Here is a 24754-nt window from a genome sequence, read left to right on the forward strand (position 1 = left end):
CCCGGCTTCTTTTCATTCTCATTGGCGGCTACAGAAGACTTCCAGCCAGGTGTAAGCGGCGCACTGCCGTTCCTGAGGAGATATGCTTAACCCCGTGTCAGCGACTAACAGGGGCGTAACCGGGACTTTTATTTTGCTAGCAGGTAATCTTAACTTCAGCCCTACAAAACTTCATCACAGCAGGTAGTAGAAAGTCGAGTAGGAGGACTTGCTAGACAAACAAAGCATCCCATAGCATCATAGCCTCGACTGATCTGCATGCATACGCGGCTCGTATGTACGGTCATCACCGCCTGCCTGCAGCCGGACCAGGCCGCTCTTGCATGATGACGGTTCTGCCGCACTTGCAAGACATGCTGGGCTGAGAAGACAGATTCCCACTACGGGGCGCTGTGATGACGGTACCCATGGAGATAGCGTCATAAAGATGTTGATGTAGACGAATCATCATGTCATGTATGCATCATCCTGAAGTGACGGACTCTATGGAAACAAGAAAGTATAAGAAATGACTTCTCGTTCTGTCTCCTCGACTGCTCTGTTGAAGAAAGGAGCAGCAAACTATCTTGCTCTGACTCCATTATTCATTCTCATCGGAGCTTCTCTCTGCTATTGCATACAGTCAGGCTACACCGTCCACCCTCGAGCACCTCAGTTGAACCAGCAACATGGCCTTCAACATAACAAACGCAACAATGTCAACAATGCGAGCAGTAGCCTGGTTCGGCCAACCCTACAACGTCTCCGTAATCGACATGCCCGTCCCCACCATCGTCAACCAGACAGACGTCGTCGTCCGCATCACCTCCTCCGCCATCTGCGGCTCCGACCTCCACACGTACCACGGCTTCGGCGGCTCGCCCAACGTGCCCTACGGTTTCGGCCACGAGGCCGTCGGCTACGTGTCCAGCGTCGGCGACGCCGTCTCGGGTCTTGAAGTTGGTGACTATGTCATCATCCCAGACAACGCCGACGACGGGCACTGGGGGCCTTCGCACCCCCTGTCCTTCGGCGTTGGGAGCGCAAACTATGGCGGACTGCAAGGTATGTTTTTTTCAGAAGATACCCGCCTCTCTTCCCCTGTCTTTATATGATTAGTCCGCTCGGAGACCGCACGGATAGACATCTTCAGGAGTAAGAGACAACCCAAGTTGACCCAATCTTCCGTCCTGTACCAGCCGAGTAAGCCAGGGTGCCCCACGCCGACACATCCCTCTCCCCAATCTCACTAACCTCAACAAACACCACATCCGAACTAGACTACCTCATGATATCAGATGTCTTCAAAACAGGCTGGCACGTCCTCTCCTACTCAGGCTTCCAACCCAGCGACACAGTCGCCATCTTCGGCGCCGGGCCCGTCGGCCTCCTAGCCGCCTACTCCGCCAAACTCCGCGGCACCTCCAGAGTCTACGTCGTCGACCGCATCGCCAGCCGCCTCGGGCAAGCCGGATCGTTCGGAGCCATCCCCATCGACTTCTCCCAACAAGACCCCGTAGGCTCGCTAGCGTGACGCGCAGCCTCAACTGCGTAAGCTTCGAATCCATCAACGCCACGGGAGATCCGCACAACGGCATCGTGCTAGAGAACATGGTTGCCGTGACCTCCGTGTACGGAGGCATGGGTATCGGCGGTGTGTACAACGGCGAGGAAGGGCTTGTCCGTCGGAAGGGGTATCGTCTTGTCTTTGCTGAGGGCACCTCCTTTGCTGGACTTGATCGCATCTGGTGTCGCTAAGCCGAGCTTTGTGGTGACGGCTGAAAGCGGCATTGAGGATGCGCCGGAGTATTACCGTCGTTACAGTGACCACTTGGAGAACAAAGTCGTCATCCGGTTCCCTTAGATACATCGCACGTAGAGCACAAGACGAGTGAAGACGAATGATGGTAAAGAGTGGATTTGGTCTGGAAGACCACTATACTAAGGATAATAGCTCGAGATGAGGACAATTAGCAACTCGATGGAAGCCTAACTAATTCAAGGAACCCAACTACCCAGTCCATCGTAAATGTACAACCTCTTCCTACACATTTCCAACACTATCCAGAATATGATAAAAGTAACAAGCACAAAAGAGATAGACGTGGCCATTAGACACGGCGGGAAAGGATTGGTGGGTAAAGAGCGAGATTCGATGATTTCGAAGTTGGCTGTGCTATGGCAAAGTGCCACAGCTCTCAATAACCATGATGATGGAATGACAACGTATAGGTGCCAAGAGAACCTAGCATCCGCTGAGAACAAGGTATTCCACTTGTTCTCACATGCAACTCTGCCGAGCTCCAGAAGCGTCTTCAACGCTGCCAGTACCGTAGGCGGAGTCTCCCTCTGTGTAGCACTGGTAGTCTGTCGGTGGGAAATCCATAGGAGTGATGAACGAATCAAAGTCTAGCATGCTGGGGATATCGAGATCGAGATTGCTCAAATCCCACTCTCCAGCGTTCCCGATGAAACTGGCATCGGCACCGGCACCGGCGGGCAAGTCGATATCGGGGGACGCCTGCGGCGATACCGCCCGAGATCCTTGCGTAGTCTCGGGATCATCTAGGTCCGCCACTTGTGAAGGTGATGGTATGTGCTCAAAGATCTGCACACATCTAGCCGAGCTGTTCCGGATCCAGACTGAGAGACGGCTCATGAGACCGTCCCCGTAGCCTTCAAATGAGCGATTGAGATCTCTTTCGAGCTCACGCCGGATCATATGGGGTAATTCACGCCGCAGATACTTAAATAACTCCAAATCTTTCGAGCTGGAGTCAGCGTCATACCCTGATGCCAAGGTCAATTACTTAAGCTCTTTTCACATCTCAGTTTCTATTCTAATTGGAGGTTCAGACTTACAAGGACTTGGAGTGTCTTCCATGTCTCGCGTCCCCGGAAAAAGGGTAAAATATAATTCGTACCACTTGCCGACATCGTCCTGTTTGTCTGCGTCGTGCTTACCGGGTTGCCTACGCGCTCTGAGGTGCTTCTCCGTCTCTTGATCTATTCCTGCACCTGGGTCTGGCTTGCGATCCTTCTCGTCTAGAACAGTGCAAGCTATACGCGCCCTCGAGTGATCCTGGAGTGACTTGGCGGTCTTAAAGGTTTCGAAACACCTGGTGCAGGCGAAGAGACGGTGTTTGCGGTAGAGGTGCTCCCTTTAATTGCGTTAGTGGAAGTGTTCGGTGGCCGACGGAGTGTCACACTTACTTGACCCGGTGAATCTCATGCCACCCAGGACCAACGCAGGTTCGATGACTCTTGTATCTGATGGGATCGTGTTTGAAGAAAGGGCACGCAAATTTTCGACGATTGTCATCCCCATCCGTCTTTGTGCGCTTCCTGTTGGGCTTCTGTTCGTTGCTCTCGTCATTGTCAGAGCCTTCGTCGTCTCGATCACGACCCTTGAGTTGCCGTTTCTGGCCAGCTACTAGGTGCCCTTCAGCAGCACGCCTCTTGACACCTCCTGAACTGCAAGCTTTTTGGCCACGCTGACAGTCCCCGTCTTGTTCATAGGCCTCTTCGAGGTTATAGACGTTGTCGTCAAGCCATTCACAAACCTTCTCCATAAAGATGTTGATGAAAGCTTTCTTGCGGTAAGCCAGATAGTTGTCGATAAATGCGGGTGGTACGGGACTCGTCCGATGTCGACCGGGTCTCGAGTCAGTGGTGCAAGCAGGCCGATCTACTAGGTCGGATCTGGCGGATGGTGAGGATGATGAAGGTGATGATCTGCTCATGGACGTCAATACCGGTCAAGGCCTGTCACAATGAAAGGACTACCTCTGAGAGGCGCTATGGGCCTCACTTCCTCCCCCACTGCCTTCAGTTGGGGAAGAGAGTCTGTTGCTGTGTGTTCCCTGACTGTGTGAGTAACTGGTCGTCAAATCAGCGGAATAGAGGAGGTAGGACTCACTGATACTTGTCTCACTACAAGGTCTGAGTCGGCTCGAGTGCTTGAGGACTTGGGTGATTTGGAGGAAGGGGTTTCGTGTTTCTTAGGCATGTCCGGTGAGAAGTTGCCCGGCCGGCTATTGTGGAAAGCCTTGAACCGGGAAAGCAAGCAGGTGAAATCGACGAAGGACTTCTTCTTCGATGATCTGCGGTGGTATCGATGAAAAGAGTTCAGATAGGAAGGTCTAGTATAGGGGGTTGGTCTTGAGACGGCGAGCATTTCCTCGTACGGGTAAGGTAGTGCACGCTAACACTGGGGTTGGAACATCCTGCTCTTTTCTCAAAGTTGAAATTGTGCTGCCTGGAACGAACAGGTGAATTGGAAAGTGAGGAATGAAGTGCTCAGTTGCGAATCGGCGTTGTTCGATGATGTTCAAGCGAAAACAACATCAGGCTTCAAGGCAACTGGGTCTCGTTATATCTCCCTCAGACTGCGCTGCTTGCACGACCCCACTCCTTGACCCCACGCTCGTAGTCGTGCGCGCATTTGCGAACAACATCTTTGAGAGTAGTCGAAGAGGGGGCGCGTGTCTCAAGAGATACCGCCTCACTCTGCAGAGTCCAATGGCAAATGCAGAGCGGAGGTGGTGGCTTGATAAGCCCATTGGACGCCCCAGAAACCCATGAGAGACGCAAGATCTCATCATCTGGGGTGGAACTGGGGAGCTGTCCGTCATTCTATCCCATACGGTGGAGTACGCAGTGTCGCGCATGCGTGTCATCATAGAATCTCGCCGATGGTTCGCACACGATTGAGACTACTCAATTGCGCGCGAAAGAGGTCTTCACTCGAAGCCGTGTAAGATAACCATTATCAATGCGACGCCTAGGCCGTCGAGCTTCAGTATAGATTTGCTGTTGGTTCAGTGTCCAACCAACCCAATTGACTTCCTACGCACGAGAGAAGCAGCAATTAACGACATAAACGAGAAGCACCGCAAGTACTCACAACCACCCAGTCAATCACCTCAATTGACCCGATGGTGAACAGTTCAAAGCACCGGAACCGTTGACGGTACTCGATCGGGCAAAGTCACCCAAGACGACATCAGTCGGCATTGGCCGATCGTTGCAACTGCCTCCGCGTCCCCTTAACTCGCTCGCCCGACCACGAACATTTCCGGTGAAAGGTATGGTCGAAATCATGCCACGTCAGGTAAATGAGGGGTTCAATTGCGGCAACGTAGGAGCCAACGATCGTCGGAGACATACGGACTGCAGTCGAAGGGGCTAACTGCATTGCGAACCGTCGATGGAGCGAACGGACGGCGTCAGGTCGGCGAGGTACCTCGTCGGCAGGGAACCGGACATGATGAACACGTGAGAGGCGGTGGCTAGCGGCAGCGACTCGGCAGCTGAAGAGAGCGATAAGATGCAGCCGGTGGCCGCATTGTTGCAGCAACTCAAGCAGGCTGAGCAGAGGAGCCGGTAGCGAGGAACATGGGCTCGTTGCCTGTTCTGCCGATAACGGGGAGACTTTCCGGGGCTTCGGTTCGGTATTCGTATTTTGCCTTTTGAACAAATTCAAATGCCTCGAGGAGTCGTTTTTGGAATCAAAGATGATGGAAATCCGGGATGATGGTTGTAGAGAGGATGGATGGGAGGTGAGACGGATAAGAAAAGAGACGATGTTCGGGACGGAAGTCGTACAAGAAGTCCAATTAGAGTTTGGAGCGTGCACAGCCAGCTTTTTGGGCCTTTTGTCCTCAGGAATCAGGGCATGTACGTACCCCTTCAGTGGTTGCTACCCCTAACCACCGCCCCTGCCCGCCTCATTTCCAGCGGGGTTCACTAACTCGTCATATCCCAGGGCGCCCTGCAGGTCCGAATTGAAATATCACTCTTGGCGACGGGTTATCGGGATCTTGAAGATCGCTCGAGGAATTTAAAACCAGATCAGATTTACGAGAGCCAACTACAGTTTGATGAGTAAATGGAGACTGCTTATGGTTGCAAACCCATCACTGTATCGTCAATGCTTTACGCGTGAGGGTGAGATTTCTCAGGAATCCGAAAGCGGCTTTGCGAGGTCAATGGGACGCGCAACATGGTTCAGTTAGAGTCATTTGATGCGATACATGAGAGAAGAAAATACTTTTGGGTATATTAAAAATGGTATCTTGTAAATGGTGGGAAATTGTGGCTTCATATGAGTTCATTACTTTTCGTGCTTCCTGTAGAGAGCGTCTTTCAGAGTCCTCAAGCAACGGGGACTCCTACTTGCGCGCAGAAGCCGTCATAAGCGTCGCCCTGAGCCAAATCGGCACCTGTCTGGTTTTGGAATGAAATTCGGTTCAGAGTGTTACCGTCGGCCTGGTAGTTCGGCCACGTGCCATGGCAGTTGTAGTTGAGAAGACCAGACACTGGGTTCTTCGCGAAGGCTGCCCACGCACCACGCATGTACTTGCCCACGGCAACCTCCTGCGCTGTGCTGTTGATTGCCGCCTGGGGCACGGTGTCAAAGAGAACAGGGAGCTAATTAAGCGATGTCAGCTAATATGTCTCAAGCCAAGAGTATTGACGGAAAAAGAAAGTATGACGAACCTCGGATGCGTGCCATGCTCCACTGGGCGGCGTCGTCGTAAGAGCAAGATTAGGGAAGTCGCCGAAATAACGGTATCGCCATGTCGGATGGCCCGCGGAGACGGCCCGCGCGGCTCTTCTGGCAGCGGGACAACTGAAAGCGACAAGGTTGAAACCGAACCAATATGTCTCGTTGAGGTCAGGTGCTCCGATCTTGAAGAGCCCAGCCTCGTTTTCAGTGTTGCCGATGAGATACCCTGCGTTGGCCGAGTCGCGGATGCTGTAGTCGGCAAAAATAAGACGATCATCTACCACAGGAGCAAAAGAGAGACCTCCAGCGGAAGCGATACCGGCATCTTGCGAAGAAAGGCCGGTGAGAAGATCCGTGGCGGGCTTGCTGAGCATGCAGTCAGAGACCACCTTGGGGTCGGTCAAGTTGTTACCGCAGCCGACCGCTGACGTGACGTTGAACCATTTCGCGTTCACAGTTTGGTTGGTGAAGATACCGAATCCAGTAGCCGTGCCACTCATGGGGATGAAACCGCTGGCGATGGGGTCGGACGCGTATGCGTAAGAGTAGTAGTCGACCAAGGAACCCCCGGCAGATTGCCCAAAGATGGTGATTCTGTTGACGTCGCCGCCAAATTTCTCCACATTATCGCGGACCCATTCCATTGCCAGGCGAATGTCGAGGAATCCAAGATTCGGGGCGGTGACCGGGTTGCCTGGAAATCCGAAGAGGTTGAGGCGGTAGCTTCAAGGTTGACCCGAGTTAGCATTGACGATACCTGGCTCCCCGAGCCTCCGTTGACTACTCACTTCATGGACACGACTACCACGTCATTCTGGTCTGCAATGAACTTTCCGTTGTACGCTGGGATACGGGAACTTCCTGCAACCCGAGTCAGTACACCGTGCATGCTTTCTTGGTTTGTTCAGACGAAGCCACTCGTACCTGTGGTGAAAGCACCCCCGTGAACCCAGACCATGACAGCCTTTTTCGAATCGCCGGTTTGTGGCTTGGTCCACACATTCAAGGTCAAGCAATCTTCGCTCTGAGAGCCCGTGTCACCCAACGCTTTGGTCACTTCAACAGCCGAAGCGGGAATACCGAGCTTCAAGATAGCTTCCAGACTAGTAGGAGCGTTCGCCGGCTGCATGCATTGGTGTCCCTATTCAAATGCATCAGTATAACGTTGACGAGATATCAATTTTGACCCTTTCAAGTAATATTTCCAAGTTTTCGGGGAAGGCTTACAAAGTCTGAGCCATTGATAGGAGAAGCACCGGTAAACTTGACTGGAGGCTGGAAGCGCAAGGGCCCAACCGGCGGCTGAGCGTACGGAATGCCCAAATATTCGGATACCTAAGACATCTCTTTGTTAGTCGAGGCCCATTATGTCCAACGCATGTATACTTGCCTGTTCGACGCCAGCAGCAACATGTCCTGCAACGGGGCCGCTGGAAGTCGTCACCGACTGTCCAACAGTCCAGCGAGGGAGGACCGGCTTGGCAGCAACTAAACTGGAGGCGGTGGCCACGGCCCTCAAGACATTGTTGATGATGCTTTGGGCTCTCATGGTGATGTTGAGGTTGAGAGAGCTCAACTAACGATAGACTAGGAGACCTGAGATGAGGTGAAGAGAGGTGGGCGTGGCAGAAGAAGGCGACTGAGCCTGAAGCTGCGGATAGGCGCTATTAAGAGGATCGCCTTGCTGGGCTCGCAATAGGAGGGGACCTTGACCTCGTCTTTATGTCAACGAACTTTGCTGAAGCCATTGTGGACCATGCTTGCCGAGGGGACGATCCCCAGCTCCCCGATTGCCTTGGGCCGCTCCCAAGAATGCGCGATGCCATCCTCAATCGTCCCATTATCACGAAGGATACCCCGGATAACTAGCCCGCTTGCCAGTTGGAGTCCTGGAAGATGGGCGGGACTCGCGTCGGCCACTCACCTGTTTGCTGCAGGGAACCCTGTCCATACGGACGTCGTGGCCGAGCAAAGGTGCGGATGGCAGGCCAGTTCGTGGGATTCCTCCGATAGAGCCTCAGTAACATTAAGTCGACTAGTCTATCGAGGTGACCGGGGTTAGTCGGGTTGTGGGTAAGTTCGCAACACTATCCGAATTAGGGAGCCTTGCTTGCCCCTCTCAATTCTTCTAGCAACTCCCAAATCCAACCTTGAAGCCCACAATATAGAAAATTTTCGTCTTCTTTTGAGATACTTGCAGCCATCAAATGCACATTGACAGCCGCATATGCACCTCGAAGACCATTTAGAAGCCCAGCTTGCCTGGAGGCTGACTGACAGTCTGCGGAACAGTGAGACAACTCCATCGTATTCACGGAGGGTCCTAAGCAACGATGAACCTAGCGGGCACAAGGTAACCGAAAGCTAGTGGAGCGGGGTCGCTAGGTCGGCGCGGCAGTGCCATGACTTGCCATGCCGCCTTTTGGGCCTTCTCACGGGTCAGTGAGTTGGCAGCGCGAGTTGATTGATGCCAGCGTCGATTGGTTGTTCCTTCATAGCCTGTACAACCAACTTCCATACCATTCCCAAGAGAGGATTCGTCGCGAAGAGTAGGTTTGCTGATGGCGCAATACTGCAGCAAACGGGATACGATCACCTTGCCTTGGAGACTAGTGCTACACCTCCCTCGAATGAACCGCTGCCGCGCTGAGCGTATTCAGCAAGACAAACGTGCCGACGCCAGTTTGTGTAGTTGGAAGAGCTAGCCCGACATCGATATCATTTGGCTTTCTCAACGTCAATGCAGTGAGTGAGGGCGCAGCAAAGTCAGAGACGGAGCGTCCCGCGCTCGAGTTGCGAAAGCGGTCGTGGACCAAGCGTGAGTCCCGATACCGAGCCTCGAATAACGTACGTTGCTTCAAATCTAGAAGTGGTACTCCGTACAGGCGTCATGCTACTGCATTATAGTATTGGATTGAGTTCAACTTGAGAACAGACGAAAGGCACAACAAGGCTGTAAAGCACGGATAAGATGGTTTACAGCCAGTGAGAATCGATGTCCTCTCAGAGACCAGACTGAGAGTGCCGCTGGACAAGATTACCGCACCTCTCAAATGATGGCCACGCGTTCGTCTCCAGAGTCTGATGGGTGCGAAGGAAATGACGCGGGTACGGTGCAAGCCTTGTTAGCGCCCTGGTTTGCTGGTAGGAGAACAGTCTGTAAGAACAGTCAAGATGATCCAGATACCTAGACGAGTTTGCCAGATTTGATGACGCCTAGACCGTCTGGTGGTAGAAGAGCAGCAGACTCGACGTTGCAGTATTGGCGCGCCTCGGCTGCGCTAGGGAACCGCCAAAGACAAATTCTCATGGTTCCGCCTGTAAACTATAGAGAGCTTCTGAGGCTAACGCCGGTTGCCCCTCACCGTTGTGAGGTTAGGGTAATTTGAGATCGGGGTTCCCCGCGACGGATTGCAAAGCTCGGATGCTCTACGCGAGGCAGCAAGTTCCCGTACCGTGTCAAGGCCTGGAATGTATTGTCACTACGAGCATCTGGAGACTGAAGTTACCATCATATTTGTGATGCGTCTTGCACAGAGTGGCAACACTTGGCCAGCTGTGTGGTACACCTCTGAGAATCATCTTCTGTTCAATGCATTCCTTTGTCTTGTTTGCTCCTCGAAATCTTGCGGTTTGTACTGTGCCTCTTCCATCTGCTGGAATGGGCAGTTCAGATCGCTGATGATGATGATGATTTGATATTGCATGAGCGCAGATTTCCGAGAGCAAGATGATCTCAGACGGTCCAGACCCTCTCTTCCAGCGCAATGCTTTGCTCGGCAAATCGAGGTTGTTCGATGTTTGGCCGGACAATGTTTGAACTTGCTCAACTGCCGATACTGAAAGGAGTGGTGAAATAAATTTGTGCACAGGTTCCCGATGATGGTGGTGTTGACAGTGACAGTACGTAGTCGAGAGTTGATCGTATGTCACACCCCTGTTCACGAAAGCTCGACCATGTCGATCTTGTAGGCCGAGGCCCCGGTTCGCGGTCTGCAGGCGATCGTGGAGAAGATATTTGGTAGTGCCAAGATATATGCATACAAGTTGCGATTGGACAGCTTGTAAGTGGTGTTTGCTATTAGGAAGGTGAAGCCAGATCCGGGGATGCTTTGTTGCTGGAGGCAAACAGGCCGATGGTTTGGAAGCGTAGCATTGTTGAAGGTCGCTAATCTTGCGAAGAGATTTGCCGCAGCCACCACTAGAACTCGCAACAAACGTCCGATTAGGAAAGTGAGATATTATCAAGAGAACTTCTTCAACGCCCAGAAATGGAGTTGTTTGTCTCGTAGAAGTGCACGGCGGGGCTATCAGAAGACAGCTGGGCGGCAAGGCTTTCCGAGGCGTTCAATAAGGCGCTGCCATCTCTTCGGAGGACGGCAAGTAGTGCATTCTAGGATTCGGACGACGTGGCATCAGCTAGCGTTGATCGACGTGGTGTCCGCATATACGGTGGCATTGTGCAAGGCTTTTGAGCGCAGTGATGCTGAAGGCGACAGGATATCGGCAACGAATATGTGGACGGTGGACGGAAGGGAGGCCCACGATGGAATCGCGGGGAAGGCAACCTCAGGTACATACCTTGGTGCCGGCCAGAGTGGGTCTACCATGCTAAGCGAGGGCGAAATGGTGTGGAAAGAGCAAACAGCTCACTCGTCGGTGCGGTCCTTCTCATTTCGGCCCTTGAATCTCAACGTGCCTTATCCGATCTCATCATTCATCATGAGTTTCAATATGAGATCAGCTCTTGAGCAATCATCGTTAATTTGTCCCAACTGTGCCACTCAACAATTCCATCTTATCGGAAAGCAAGAAGCAATTCCACGTCATCTTTACACCTTCACAGCCGCCATGTTTGTGCAAACACGATAACTTGACAAGGAATAGATTGTGTCCGGAAATATATGCCTCTCCGATGATTTCTCGCTTCGTAATACCCAAGGGTCTTTGGGGGTTCCTCATCAATTAACATTACGCTCGTCAATAGAGATAGCTGAATCCGACATAGAACGTCCTTTCTTCCACCGCTCACCCTGCCAATTCTCATGGATCTACTGCTGACCGCAACCGTTGAAGAGGGAGGATCCGGATCGCGGAACACTGCTAGCGGTCATGCCGATTTGCTATGTCGACCGCTCTCATCATCTCGCGAGTCGAGCGCCGTATGAAGCTCTCTCATCGCATCCGGAGGATCTATCGTCGCCTCAGAAAAGCCTGATCCATATGATTCTCCAAAGAAACTCAGTGGCTCTTGCTCTCCTTCTCCTGCCTCTTGGCCGCGACAATGCCATCGAACCTCCAGAAGCCAGGAAGTCCCTCAAAGAACAGACTTCCGATCCACGTCCACCACAAGCCCGTTCCAAACTCGATGCCGTGCCTGTGAAGCCTCGTGCGGTGGAACCAATAGCACTCGCTCAGGTGGATTCCCAAGACGGGCAGAAATATGGCCTTGACCAACCACCGATAGAACCTTGGACCGCCGGGGAACGCGGTCTGGAGGAAGGACCAGATCGGCGTGCCGGGCAGCACAAACCCAAGCGTGAGCCAGCAGACAAAGTAGAACGCAACGGCCCCAAACACAACCACGTCAAAGCCCTGCGGCGGCGCAAAGTGCCCGACGGTGATGTCGCTGTACCCCAGCGCCTGCTGCGACGCGCGCGCCATCTCCACGACGGCGGGCCGCACGTCCTCCCACGCCGTGAGGGCCGGCTTGAATTCGATGAAGAACTCCTTGCCGCCGAGCCCGCCAGCCGCGATGGTCATGCCTTCGAAGGTACAGTCCTTGAGCCACGGCGACGAGGCGGCGGAGCGGCTGAGGCCAGCGTAGTGGCGCAGGTAAAGGGAGAGCTCGCGCTGGTGGCCGCGGTTCATGTGCGTCATAATGCGGTCGCGCGGGGAGGGTGCGGACGTGGGATCCGTGGAGGATGAGCCCATCGCCGCGGCCGAGCCTGAGGAGGCCGTTTTTACATTTCCCTGGCGTGCCATTGCTTCGAATTCCTGATTGGGTGCCGGTAAGTGGGAGACGGACTTGGCGTGCGGTTCAAAAGAGAGTTCCGATGAGTAGATGCGCTTATTGGTATTGCTGCGATGGGCCAAGGTTTGTTCCTCTGCGGGTTCCTGGATTCTAGACCGCACACTAGGTTTGCAAGGAAGCTTGGAAAGCGAAATCGAAATGCTCCGGTCGAGAGAATTGGGGTGAGTGCGGGAGACTCGGGGGGAATAACCGTAGGTGTTAGGAAAAGGGGCCTGTGAGGTTGGTCGTTGAGTTGGAAGAAGAAACATTGGAACCAACGGCCAGGAACCAACAAAATTGCGGCAAATGGTCTGTGCGATCCTTGTCCTTTGCAGATATGGTTCGGTGTTCACTTCTACGCCTTGCGTCAGCTGTAAATGTGCATGGTCCCCCACGGACTTGGGCTTCAGGATTTTCTTCTTTTGAAGAAGCAGCGATGACCCAATGCAACGTCAAGGTTGGACCGATAACTTGGAACCGAGAGAAAGAGAAGAAAGCGGTGCCGTCGCCCTGACAGCTGTCAAACTATCTGGTCTTGTGGGATGACCGACGACAGGGGCGCTGGAATGGACTGAACACGTTCACAGGTTTCAGGCCAGCACTCAGACACGAACACCGATTTTGTGCCTCGCTCTCGGAACCTCAAGAAAGCATGGTGTTCCGAGTGTGTGGGCCACGTCACCGGCTTCACCGCTCGGAAAGGTATCACTGTCTCAAGTAGAGGCTGAGAGGCAACGATCCGGACTCGCATCAGAGTAACAACGGCGACTCGTGATGAACATAGTCGTCACATAGCCTGAAAAGCCCCTGGGTCCTTGGAAGATTGCACTTGCGGGCAATAGTATATCGCATCGCAGGCTTCACGATGGCGGAGGTGTTCGATCGAGTATGAAGAAACGATAGTACATAGCATAGCAGGCTGCATGTCTTTCTAAGATCATACTGCCGTCACGAGAGAAGTGATATGCAGAAGAAGCCCATGCGCTTCTGATGAAGCCGCCGAGCGGCTTGGAGCCGGTCCGGGCCTGATTGTGGGTCTAGATGGTGGGGTGCGGGGTAACAGTCAGCCAAAAGCCGGTCCGGTCCCGGATCTAGCCCCGTTCGAATGTGCCGTTGCTGCCAGCGATGATATTGCCTGGCGGTCGTCCAGAAGAATGATTCATTCACAGATGCTTCTCAAGAAACTTTGGAACAGCCTTCAGGTACACGCAGGATCACGGTCTTCAAGATGACATCCGACAAAGCGCGCGTCCTCCTTGTCGGATGTGGAGGCATCGGCACAATCGCCGCTCTCAACCTCGAAGCCGGAGGATTGGCTCGGGTCTCCGCAGTCCTCCGCTCCAACTTCGATGTCGTGAAGCGCAATGGATTTACGATGAAGTCTTGCGAACACGGCGACAAAGAAGGCTGGCGGCCTACCGAAGGTCAGTTCCATTAACCTGGTTTTCTTCTCACCATGTCGCTCATGATAGTCGCGATGCCCTTAGTCTTGAGTAGCGTCCCGGCATCAACAAACTCGGGCTCTGATAGCGTTTTTGACTTCGTCGTTTGCTGCACCAAGAACCTCCCAGACGCCGGTCCAAGCCTGCCAGACATCATCGCTCCAGCCGTCGTCCCAGGCCGGACGGTCATCGTACTCATCCAAAACGGCATAAACATCCAACTACCCTTCTTCAGTCGCTTCCCTACAACCATTGTTCTCTCTGGAGTAAGCCGCATTGACGCGCACGAGCATTCACCAGGCGTCGTCGAACAGAAGCAGCCCGATCTCCTCCACATCGGCGCTTTTCGCAACCCCAACATCGACCTGGAAGAACAGCAACACGCCGCCAGACGCTTCATTGAGATGTATAGTGCCGGAGGTCAGACGACATGCCTCTATAAGCCAGACGTCGATTTCGACCGGTGGATCAAACTCGTCTACAATGCTTCGTTCAATCCCATCTGTGCTTTAACGAGGGTGAACGCTAGCCAGCTACGGACGGCGGATGCTTCCATGAACTCTTTGGTCGTACCGGCCATGAAAGAAGTAATCGCAGTAGCTGCTGCTACAGGCCATGATATCCCCTCAAGTGCCATGACACAGGCTATAGAGATGAATCCAATCGATGAGAATATCGAACCCAGCATGCAAGTTGATTTTGATAAGGTATGCCTCCTCCACTTTCCCCTCCACCCATGAGCTTGACTTGGTACGGCTATATCCACTGATATTCTCCAGGGAAACCTGATTGAGCACGAAAATATCCTTGGTGAAATCTGCCGAGAAGCACACAAGCGATCTGTAGCAACACCCATCTTGGACGTACTCTATGAGCTCTGTCGTGCGCATCAATGGGGTATCAAGAGGGACCGCGGCTTAGCATGATCACTATGGGATCTTTCTAGTATCAGACAGAAGGTGCCTCAACCCGTCACTACTATACCAACGATGTGACTAGGGTACCTGAGCCTCAACTGTTGAGCCATACTCTCAATTAGATGCTTGTGATCGAGGGGCTCAACAAAAAGTCGGTCCACGCCTGTACGCAACCAAAATGCGTTTTCCTGGACCGAAGATCATTCAATAGCCTCATTTCATCAAGACTATCGATGATTCGCCCTAATTCACATCGAACAGTGGAGGCTTGAGAATAGAAAGTTCACAATCGTTGGGATTATTGCAATGGCGTTGGCCCGAGGTGAGGGGGTCAACCTCTCACTCCCTTTTCTGATTGACATTACGGATCATCTATCTGCGTAGATCATGAACATTATACTCACATCAATTCATTGTCGAATCTAGGGAAAGTCACCAAGTATCCGGCCAACATGGGAAGAGATGGTCACAAAGGTGCCACAAAGCTGAGCCAAACTTGCTCATCTCAGCGGTTGACCCCTCAATTCGTGATGTTGCAGTGATCATCGTGTAGCTGCTCTCAAACCAAGAATTGCTCTGTTACTGCGCAACGATCAGTCTGCAGTGCCGTAAGATAAGCTGGGCTACCCAACGACACACCACCCCATCCCTCCGAGCCGAGCCCTTCAAGATACCTCTGGCGTCTCATATGACGGGACATATGAGACGTAGAAAACATGCTTGTTCAACGGCAATGACAAACAAACTTCTTCTCTGCATCTTTCTCCCCGCCTTCCCCCCCGGACCATAAGTCACTCCGCCGAACGGCCAAAAATCGCACGCGGAGCCGGATCATTCCCTAACTTATCGACCAATCCCCATCCCCTCTTACGAAACCTTGATGGAATCAGGCCATTGTTGGGACGAGAATTTTTGGGCACGTTATGAGCTATTTTATGTACACGTACTTGAGGCCAGATTCATCCTTGTCAGCGGCCCACGCGGTGTTCAGAGAGACGTTGAAATGATGAAACAAGCCCTAGTTGTGGACTATGGGAGACCCCGGATGAACGAACGCCTTTCTTGGCAAGTAAGTCGTCGTCTGATCGTCGGATTCGAGTCGGTCTTCGCTCGATACACCTTATTTTGTTGCCCTTGAGACATCTATCTTGTTACAATCGATCAAAATCTGCTCGTCTTAGAAGCCATTCAGGTATACTGATAGTTAAACATGATATTACTTTTTTCACTATATCCATACATGTTTTCCTGTAGAGAATCCCCCTTGAGTAAATCCAACGCCTTGCGATGCAATGGTATCATCCGTCTCCTAAGTACTGTAGTTTCCAGAGCGAAAACAATGCAAAAAATGCGAATCCCCTAGACCTGCTCGTGTATGCGTAATCGTCCATCCCATCTGACGTCTCAGAATGTCTTCCCATTTGCGTCGTGGATACTTGTCGTCGTCCTCACATGAATCCCAGATTCGATAGAGCTCCCCCTCGAAGCAGACTCCCCATCATGGCACCGGATCTGCGTCCTGACCTCGCCCCGCATCTTGTCGCCCAACTCCAGCTCGATCTCGCTCTCGTTCGGTTCCACGGTCGTCGACCGAAACGAGAAGAACTTGCTCCTCTTCTCAGCCATCCTCCTCGCGGCCCTCGCTTCGCTCGCGGCGTACTCTGCGTCGGCGATCTCTTCGTCCCTTTCGTTCATCGCGTTGTAGTTTCCTTCTCCGTCTCCATCGCCATTTTCGGCCGCCTTCATGGCGTACGCCTTCCGAGATGACGTGTTGGAACTTTTCTTTGGCGCTGAGTGGGGCCCCGCGGTGCCAATTGTGCTGAACAGCTTGGGCCAGCCGCGCTTCAGCAAAATCCGGAGCGCGGGGAGACACACGACAATCATGGAGACGGAAGCCTCGAGACCGGACCAGATGAGGGGGTCCGTGAAGTCCCACGTCGGGTTGAGTGATTGCGTAAACGAGACGATGTAGCGGAGCCGGATGCATGAGGTGATGAGGACGAAGATGCCGAGACTGAACATGAACAGGATGCCTATCTTGGAGCGCTTCGAAGTGTTGAGGTGCCACAGCAGCGGGAGAGGCAAGGCGAGAATAATGAGGTCGTGGCTGATGCTCAGCCCGGCAGCCACAAAAACTAGTGTGTTGATGTTCAGACAGTGGTGCGGACCGTAGTCTCCTTTCCAGCCAACCCAGTTGAAATCCAAGGGGATGCACTGGAAGATCTGCATGAAGAGAATCACCGTGGTCGATATTATGATGAATGTCATGGTCGCGTACGTTGCCCATCGGAAGGACTTGTTCGGAAAGATCCTGAGGTAGAAGAAGAGTACTGAGATCTTGGTTAAGCCTAGGCAGGCGAGGTACATGCTTTCGTCGATGAAGAAGAGCTGCAAAGGTTAGTATCTGATGTATCATTCGTGTGTGATTTTCCCTCTAACCTTTAATCCTAAGGTGAGTTCATCTGGCTCGACCATCCAGACGTCTTCTCCAAAGGCAACGTGACCGGCTGTGTGGCTGTTAGTAAGGACCATAGGATCGAACAAATGCTAGACTTACCAAGCTGTCCGAGGACGACAATAACGACAAACATAGCCTATAGTCTGTCAGAATATGCCCGCTCAATATTTATGATCGATGCAACGTACGCCGCAAAACATCATGATCCAGTCGTCGGCCTCGAATCGATGCATCGTCGTCCACCTCGCGTATAACCGTAACGGGACCACAAGTATCCCGGTAATCTGAAGGATGAGTGGTACCATGATGTCCACCTTTCGCTCACGAACCGGACGTTGGCATGCTTCAGCTTCTATCCTTGCAACGTCTGTGTTCGCTGTCAGTTCATCTTCTGCATCTGTGATTAGTTGATAGGAAAGCCTCACCTATGGCTTCTAGCTTCTTGCACCGCTGGACGAGACATGTTTGCACGCTCATCCGCAGGTCGTAATCACTGCATATGCAAGTATCGTTTGTCGCAACCTTACACGCCGATAGTGGTAACTTTTCGAGTGTACACTCCAGCTAGATGATGGGAATGATGTCAGCCAGGTCTCATAAATCTGAGCAATGGAAGGGGGAAAACCCACCCCACATGGGGGCAACTTGGCCGCGAACTCCAACAGAGAACCTTGCACAGCACCAAGGAAGGCGACTGCGACGCCGAGCAGTAATGAATGTCTCATGGCGAATGATGCTGGCGATGGTGTATGAGAGGGCGGTAGAGAAGGGAAAGACGGAAAGAGACAGAAAAGTGATCGTCGTGACCAGGACGAATCTGCCTCAAATGGTTTGACGGACAACCACAGACGTTTGTCATATCAACTAGGACGATTGCCGGCCGGTCAACGTGGGAAGGACATCTACGATATAAGGCAGCGGATGCATGGGCTGCCGCCCGAGCAGGCACCACTTCTTCAGGGGAAGCTGCCGGGAAAGAAAAGCCAATGACAAGGGCAAACTCTAAGGTTAGTTGGGCACATCCGGTCTTAGTGTGCTGATTAGTTCGTGGCCTATTAACTCCTAGTGAAGTACCGGTAAGCCCATCTAGGTAAACCAAGACAGTCCGGCCGGGGAGGAGGGTACGGGTAACGGGTTCGAGAGTCAATAACAAAACCAGTAGATAGCCAGCCTACTTTACTTGGCTCCGCGAAGCCGTTCTCCAACAACCCATTCTAAGAACCCCCCAGCATCCTTACGCAGATGAAGCCTTCACACGCGCATGGAGGAACTGGAAAGATACAGCTGTGTCATGGATCAGGGGTCTCTTCCCGTCGAACCTTCAGGGAAAAGTCTGTGATACCCTTTTTCGTGCGGGTGTAACTGGTCGATGAGCCCAGTCTGTGGTTGCGGAGCCAGGGATCGACGGGAGAGACAATCGGACCTCGTGGCAGTGGGTCCTGCGTCCATGCGTTTGGTGGTGATTTGCTTGAGGTTGTTCCGGGCGCGACGGTTTTGTGCAGGTCCCGTAGGTAGTACCGGAGGTCAGGAATGCTCCTCTGGGACTCTCGGGGGTTTTCCACCCATCGCCATCATGGTCTTGCCGTGGAGCAGGATCAGGAACATGAGCTTGCCGCAAAGATGAAAAGCCAGCCGGTGGGATGAGACTACCCCCCCCCCCCCCCTGTCTCTCTAAAAGCCACTCCAAAAAGTAATGATGCTCGCCGACCTGGAGAGAGCTCAAGTCATTGTGCTCTGTGGCTGTACTGATCATGTTTGCCTTTTTGCACGGCAGGCTTGCTAAGTTTCATCGAATTTGCGGAGAAACCTCAGCACAACACGGACAACACCATGAGGCTAGAGAAGAAAACGCGGTGCCTTGAATCATGAGCCTTACCTCTATCCCCACTCCCACTTGCGAAAAGCTTCCTAATCTTCTTTGTGCAGTGCTCCTCCCGTGCCTCCCCACCCGAAGGAACAAAGGATGAACAATCGCGGCAATTGAGAAGGCCTTGAGTGTATGTCCGTGCCTCGGGATGGTGTATGTAATCAAAATGCAGCGTCGATCCATGCAGGGATACAAGAGTTTCGGCCAAAGGGCCAAGCCAGAAAGACTGGCATCGGCCATCGTTCTCAGACTTTCAGATGCATCTAGCACGGGAGAACCAGAGACCAGCGCAACGCCAGGCGAAATTGCTAGCGCAAGAGTGGACACGGCACTGACATCTGATCGAGCATCGCGCAGTCTGTCAGGATGTTCAAGCGGCACCCGCCAATAGTTGGTATATTGGGTAATTGGCTTCCCTTTTTGAGTCCAACGGGAGGCTTTTGTTACACGATGGCAAGCTGGATACGAAACAGTGGTACAGAGACGGCTTCCAACGTGCCAAAAGTGCCCGTCAGCAAGTCAAATAGCAGCATGCCCGTTGCGGGTAACGCTTCTTTTTGTGCTTCGGTTGTGCCGACGCGTGATCGTCAACTATCTCTTGATGAGGGGAAGAAATGTCTCTCCCAGAACTGTGTCGACATCCACGCCCCACGGCTACATGCATGTCTCTCTGCCTGCGGGGGATCTGCAGGCCCGGCACTTCTCGTAGCATACGGTTCAAACTAGACTACCACCTTGAGGGTTTCCCGTGGTGACGTCGAAATGCTTCGAGAGCGGGGGATTTGGGCGTGTCTGGCGGTGGCTCAATGGCAGCCACCGGGCGCAAGAATCGGCCTTCAACAATATGGAGGGAAGTAAAATTTCGTGCGTAAAAACCGGCATATTCATTCCATAGACATTCCACGACGGATCAGGGACTAGATTCCCTCGTGTTGTTAGTGATGCGCCGCTCCCTCCGACTCCTGGCGCTAGTACGCAAGCGCGAAGATGGCTCTACCTGGAGAACGCTAAGATGGTATTATGCTCTGCAAGTCGCATCATTGATGGCTCAGCGGGTGGCTGGCGTGGAACTTTGTTGGCATGGGTGGGCGAGTCGGCGCGATTGGGCAGACTGAATCAGTTTGGATGCTAAGAAAGTAGGCACGATTGAATGAGCACGTCAACATAGTTCACGATGGTAGTCTTGTGCTCGGCCTGCGTCTAGAAGAACTACCACGATTCAGAAGCATCTTCTAAATGAGGAATCCATCTAAATCAGGCTACTGTTTTGACGCTTCAAATAACCTTGAGTCATATGAAGACACGGGAGCTTTTCCCGTTGGCTCACTTCTTGCGAGTCCGTCCGTTCTGATTCCGCTTCTGTGCCAAATCATTTCCCGCTTCCCGTTGTTCTCTGACCATGTCTCCATCGATCGTCTCAGGATTATAGACGACTCATGAGAAGGGCGATGCTGCGGGTAGTGTGCATCTCCCGTCTACCGATATTGCTACGGATTGACCAGCTCTTAGTCCATCTTAAGACGGACCGTGAGATCAAGACATTCTCTTTGCCGGACGTTCCGCATCTTCCGGAGGCTGGTCCGTCGACACAGTTCGCTGACGGGTCTTTCGAGCTGGCATCTGAGCAGGTACGGACTACAATGAAATGCCTTCTTCTCGCGCTTCAGGCAAGGCGACAAGCCAGATCGATCTGGATCGATAGTAAAATGGAATAGATTGATTGCGACTACATATGCCCGCCATCCTTTCGTCTCGCCGTTGAAATTTGCTGCTCAAATGCCGCGAGGCGCAGGCCATGACGCCGTTGGCGACAAGCCCGGCTGTGTAACATGGGCAAAATGGTATAACGTGGGCAATATGGGACCGCCGAAAAGCAGGACTGTGGCGGAGGCTGTCGAGGTGTTACAAACAATCACATTCCCAAGCTTGAAAGATGTCTCAAGCCTACCGTCGGCCAACCAGCCTCCGAAAGGCGTGACGCAAACGGACTAGCATTTCCAAACTCTGAGTTGTCGACAATCGAAATCTGCTTCCCCATCATCATCATCGACCCGGGACACTAGAGCGCCGACTGCCAGCTCGGTATCTCTGGAGAGTACCACATGCGCCAAGTGCATCCCAGACATCGACTTCATTGATTTCATCGGTGTCGACTCCCGCACTTTATGCTTGAGGACCATCCGGTGGCTTGCTCTAAAATAGCCATCCGCTGACCGTCTGGGGTATCCCGCGCGAAGATTCTTTGATGGACCTTGGGAGATCGCCCAGCATCTTTATAATAAGCTGGGAACGTCTGTCATTATCAGATGGTCGAGTAGCTCAAATCGCAGAGCACATCGCGCGTTTATGTTCGAGATATCGAGCTGTACCAACGTGGATCGAAAGATCGTTTTCTCGCGATGTTACTCTGGTTGGTAGCGCCCATGGGGGTTGAAGATGACGGACTCGAATTTCTCCGACTCAGGCAAGACGTCTCAACCTTGCGTGCGTCCCATATGATATTGCAGCCGTTCCTTGGACAATCCCATATGCGAGCCCGTGGGGTGAGCTTCGGCCTCGCATCCGACCAAATCTATTGAACGGCTTGTGGAATGTACTGAGGTTGGGAATTGGCATCGTAAAGAGTACCATTCCCGTCGTATGGAGTCGGCTGGTTGTGGAAGACCCATTGTAGACGAGTGTGCTCCAGAATTGGAAGTCCACTGGAGCCATTGAGAGCAAGATTCGGGGGTGGGTAGGGACGGAACTTGCTCGCATCCCCATTAAGTGGTCCAAAGTACGATTCCGAATTGTTCACGGAGGCCATATTGGGTGGATCTTTGTTCGGTACAAGCACTCTGCTACCGAGGTCTTGCACGAACTGAAAGATATTGGCCCCAACGTCGTACCGGCCCAGATTTGGCGTCTCCCAGTTGAACTGGACTGTTGACAGCATTGAGTAGTGTGTATAGAAGGTCTTGTCTTCCGTCCCTCTCCTGTCTTGGGGGAGTGCGCTGCCCAAGAGTAGTGACGCAATCTTGTTTGGTTTTCCGTGATCGTCAGACTCGTCGTAGGTGAGTTGGATGAGCGTGCGCTCTTTGAAGGCGCCCGGGACTAACATTGGCTTCAGGAAATCCTGTGCCCATTTTGTGGCATACTCCAGAGACGTATTGTGGCCATCGTTCATTTGGTTGGGAGACATGAATACCCATTGAGGCACCTTCTTCTTCTCGAAGTCGGTCTTGAAGTCGTCAAACCCTTCGATATTGAGCAGGCGGGATCCGTTCAGGTTGATGGAGTCAAATGACACGAAGGGGCTGATACGATATTAGCATCGGCGGATCCAGCAGGACCCTGGGCAAACCAACTTGTGTTTCCGTACATAGTCCCACTTTCCATCACCCGTTTGGCCATCGCTGGCAGCAGCCAAGTAACCTGGGCCAGGGATGTCTTCCATGTACGCCTTCCATGACAAACCCCTCCAGTCGAGAAGGTCCACGATGGTCGATATGTTTAACGGCAGTCGGACCGGTTCGTCATGGTTCAGGCCAAAGTAGTCTCCAGCAAGAGCTGCAATGTAGTTGGCCTGACTGGGGTGGGTATGGGCGTAGTAATTGGTGAGCAAAATCCCGTCCTTCTTGAGATCAGCAATGTGGGAATCTTTAACGACTTTGGCGAAATCCTGTCGAGTAACCAACGTTAGCGAATGGGGTAGGCCATCAAGGGATGTGGGCAGACGCGCCTGGTTTTCCAGCCAGATGGAAATAAACCGATCGAAGCCCCTGCCAGGGATGTGAAAGGCTCCGACGATCGCCAGCAATCCGGTCAGAGTAAAGAAAGAGAGAAGCATCGTACAAAGTCCGCCAAACACCGTTACTGCATCGCAATCATCAATCGGCAACCTCAAAGAAAGAAATCCCAACGATCGGGTGGTTTATTTTGCGAAAAAGCCACGACTCTTCGTGACGAGAAGCAGAAGAAACTAAACAATCGCCACGGGCTCGCATCCGCCCCGGTTCACGTCTCAGCGTGCTACAATACACCGGGGCCATGGCGGCTGTGTGTCGCGCAGTTAAGCAAGCATTCTGTGCAGTGTTTGACGTCGATCTCCTTGAAACGCTTGAACGCCTCCATGTGGCACATTAGCTCACGTCGGCCCATGCACCGATCTCGGAGCGATAATCCGTGGTGACAGGGATGTCTTGATCTGATAAGAAAATACTTGTGGGTTGAAGAAAAATCGCCGCGAGGATTGAAGGTTGCGGTTGCGTAGCCGCCGCTGCGTGGACGATCGCGCGATTTGGTGCAGAGTCCGCAGGTCTGCAAAAAGGTTTCTGGGCCTTTTGGTGTGGGGTGTCCGTTCGTGTCGACTGGAGCGGATGGGGTCCCCAATCTGCAAGGGAACGTGAATGGCCTCGACTCGTTGCAGCTGGGAAGACTTTTCTCCACAAGTGATTAACGACTGGCCCGCATGGCTGGCCCCAGTCCTATGTCTTGGACAGGAAAGAATCCTCAAAAGTTCAGAATCGGGGACATCCCACCAGAATGGCCAGAATGGATGGAAGGGTTCGGGATTCGGGACCCGACAACAACGTTGTCCGTTGGAGCTGGGGAGACCACTGTTTGACACTTTCCCCGTTGAGATGTGTTGTTGCCAGCAACTTCCATGCTTGTCAAGTTGTCATGTTTGACAGATTTAGTGTTTTGTGACCTGTCGATCTCGTTCGTCGTCTCCCCCATTCACGTCCAGAGTCTGTCTTCTTCAGGTTCGAATATCCCTCGTTGTGATGCAGGCTTGCAGTGCACAGTGCAGACAACCTTGAACCGGATATTTCGACCTGATGAAAGAGGTTGGCGCCAAGGCATTTCCGAGGGATTGAATGACAAAAAAGATCCATTGATGGAGAAGGCCCATCGCGAAGACCGGGCTCGTCGGCAGGACTAGTGGCAGTCGGTGTGGCACAGCCCTGATTTCTGCATGCTCCGCCAGTACGGATAGAGCAGGTATTCCTGGAAACGTTCTGACGACATTAGAGGCATTTTTTGGGAGGATGCAACGGTGACTCGCGTGGCATTGACGGCCCCCTTTACCGCTCAATGGTGTGTGTCACGAGACATCGATCGTCAAGTACAGATTGACTTTGCTGAGCCTAGCCAAGCCGCATTTTCGTCGCGTCTTTTGCTGCGTCAAGGTCGTGTCTTGCTGTTGTCTATCGTGGTGAACGAACTTGTAAAATTAGGGCCAGCAGGTAGAGAGAAAGAGAGGGACGGTCGGTGTAATTCTCGTGATCGTGGATCGCCGTGAACATCTGCGTGGATGATGGAAGACGAAGGCCTTGTTCATTTTAGGTAAAGATGGTGGGAACAACGCGTCTTGCGTCGGCTCATCCCCATGTTCGGTCGGCTTGTGGGTTGCAGCTGAGGTGGGTGCTAGTGAACAAAATTTTTATCTGATCTTAATCCCTGTCGTGTGAGTCAAGAATGGGGACCTTTGAGAGGGGAAGGGCCGATCTAATCTTATCAGATGCCCCACATCTGACTGCCATAAAAGTGGAAAGCATCACTCGGAGGGGCTCGGTTCTAGCACC

General features: G+C 52.7%; 9 protein-coding genes across 9 annotated transcripts; 4 read left to right on the plus strand and 5 right to left on the minus strand.

Annotated features, from left to right (window-relative positions):
- Positions 1-508: 508 nt before the first annotated feature.
- On the plus strand, positions 509-1843 carry CLUP02_01445 (alcohol dehydrogenase GroES-like domain-containing protein; the record flags this gene model as incomplete). Its single annotated transcript, XM_049280485.1, has 6 exons — positions 509-621; positions 665-1044; positions 1099-1182; positions 1260-1509; positions 1536-1727; positions 1765-1843. The coding sequence occupies 6 exons, from the start codon at positions 509-511 to the stop codon at positions 1841-1843; spliced, it is 1098 nt and encodes a 365-aa protein (XP_049136442.1).
- A 417-nt stretch (positions 1844-2260) lies between these two features.
- CLUP02_01446 (uncharacterized protein) lies at positions 2261-3722 on the minus strand (the record flags this gene model as incomplete). Its single annotated transcript, XM_049280486.1, has 3 exons — positions 2261-2769; positions 2842-3140; positions 3193-3722. 3 exons carry the CDS (start codon positions 3720-3722, stop codon positions 2261-2263), a joined length of 1338 nt encoding a protein of 445 aa, XP_049136443.1.
- Positions 3723-6135: 2413 nt separating this feature from the next.
- Positions 6136-8039, minus strand: CLUP02_01447 (carboxylesterase; the record flags this gene model as incomplete). Its single annotated transcript, XM_049280487.1, has 6 exons — positions 6136-6411; positions 6481-7213; positions 7279-7351; positions 7415-7631; positions 7718-7825; positions 7902-8039. The coding sequence occupies 6 exons, from the start codon at positions 8037-8039 to the stop codon at positions 6136-6138; spliced, it is 1545 nt and encodes a 514-aa protein (XP_049136444.1).
- Positions 8040-8892: 853 nt separating this feature from the next.
- CLUP02_01448 (uncharacterized protein) lies at positions 8893-9460 on the plus strand (the record flags this gene model as incomplete). The annotated part of the gene is made up of 4 exons (XM_049280488.1): positions 8893-8932; positions 8989-9043; positions 9151-9337; positions 9398-9460. 4 exons carry the CDS (start codon positions 8893-8895, stop codon positions 9458-9460), a joined length of 345 nt encoding a protein of 114 aa, XP_049136445.1.
- Positions 9461-11731: 2271 nt separating this feature from the next.
- On the minus strand, positions 11732-12772 carry CLUP02_01449 (uncharacterized protein; the record flags this gene model as incomplete). The annotated part of the gene is made up of 1 exon (XM_049280489.1): positions 11732-12772. The coding sequence occupies one exon, from the start codon at positions 12770-12772 to the stop codon at positions 11732-11734; it is 1041 nt and encodes a 346-aa protein (XP_049136446.1).
- Positions 12773-13731: 959 nt separating this feature from the next.
- CLUP02_01450 (uncharacterized protein) lies at positions 13732-14871 on the plus strand (the record flags this gene model as incomplete). Its single annotated transcript, XM_049280490.1, has 3 exons — positions 13732-13927; positions 13991-14652; positions 14725-14871. 3 exons carry the CDS (start codon positions 13732-13734, stop codon positions 14869-14871), a joined length of 1005 nt encoding a protein of 334 aa, XP_049136447.1.
- Positions 14872-16266: 1395 nt separating this feature from the next.
- On the minus strand, positions 16267-18045 carry CLUP02_01451 (CFEM domain-containing protein; the record flags this gene model as incomplete). The annotated part of the gene is made up of 6 exons (XM_049280491.1): positions 16267-17250; positions 17302-17369; positions 17420-17456; positions 17509-17687; positions 17746-17884; positions 17950-18045. The coding sequence occupies 6 exons, from the start codon at positions 18043-18045 to the stop codon at positions 16267-16269; spliced, it is 1503 nt and encodes a 500-aa protein (XP_049136448.1).
- Positions 18046-19353: 1308 nt separating this feature from the next.
- On the plus strand, positions 19354-21389 carry CLUP02_01452 (uncharacterized protein; the record flags this gene model as incomplete). The annotated part of the gene is made up of 9 exons (XM_049280492.1): positions 19354-19506; positions 19545-19851; positions 19928-20051; positions 20109-20271; positions 20356-20372; positions 20429-20548; positions 20617-20815; positions 20868-21122; positions 21180-21389. 9 exons carry the CDS (start codon positions 19354-19356, stop codon positions 21387-21389), a joined length of 1548 nt encoding a protein of 515 aa, XP_049136449.1.
- Positions 21390-21759: 370 nt separating this feature from the next.
- On the minus strand, positions 21760-23834 carry CLUP02_01453 (phosphoesterase; the record flags this gene model as incomplete). The annotated part of the gene is made up of 3 exons (XM_049280493.1): positions 21760-22483; positions 22535-23042; positions 23708-23834. 3 exons carry the CDS (start codon positions 23832-23834, stop codon positions 21760-21762), a joined length of 1359 nt encoding a protein of 452 aa, XP_049136450.1.
- Positions 23835-24754: the final 920 nt, after the last annotated feature.

Source organism: Colletotrichum lupini, chromosome 1 (assembly GCF_023278565.1).
Source record: "Colletotrichum lupini chromosome 1, complete sequence".
In the NCBI taxonomy this organism is placed as follows: Eukaryota; Fungi; Ascomycota; class Sordariomycetes; order Glomerellales; family Glomerellaceae; genus Colletotrichum; species Colletotrichum lupini.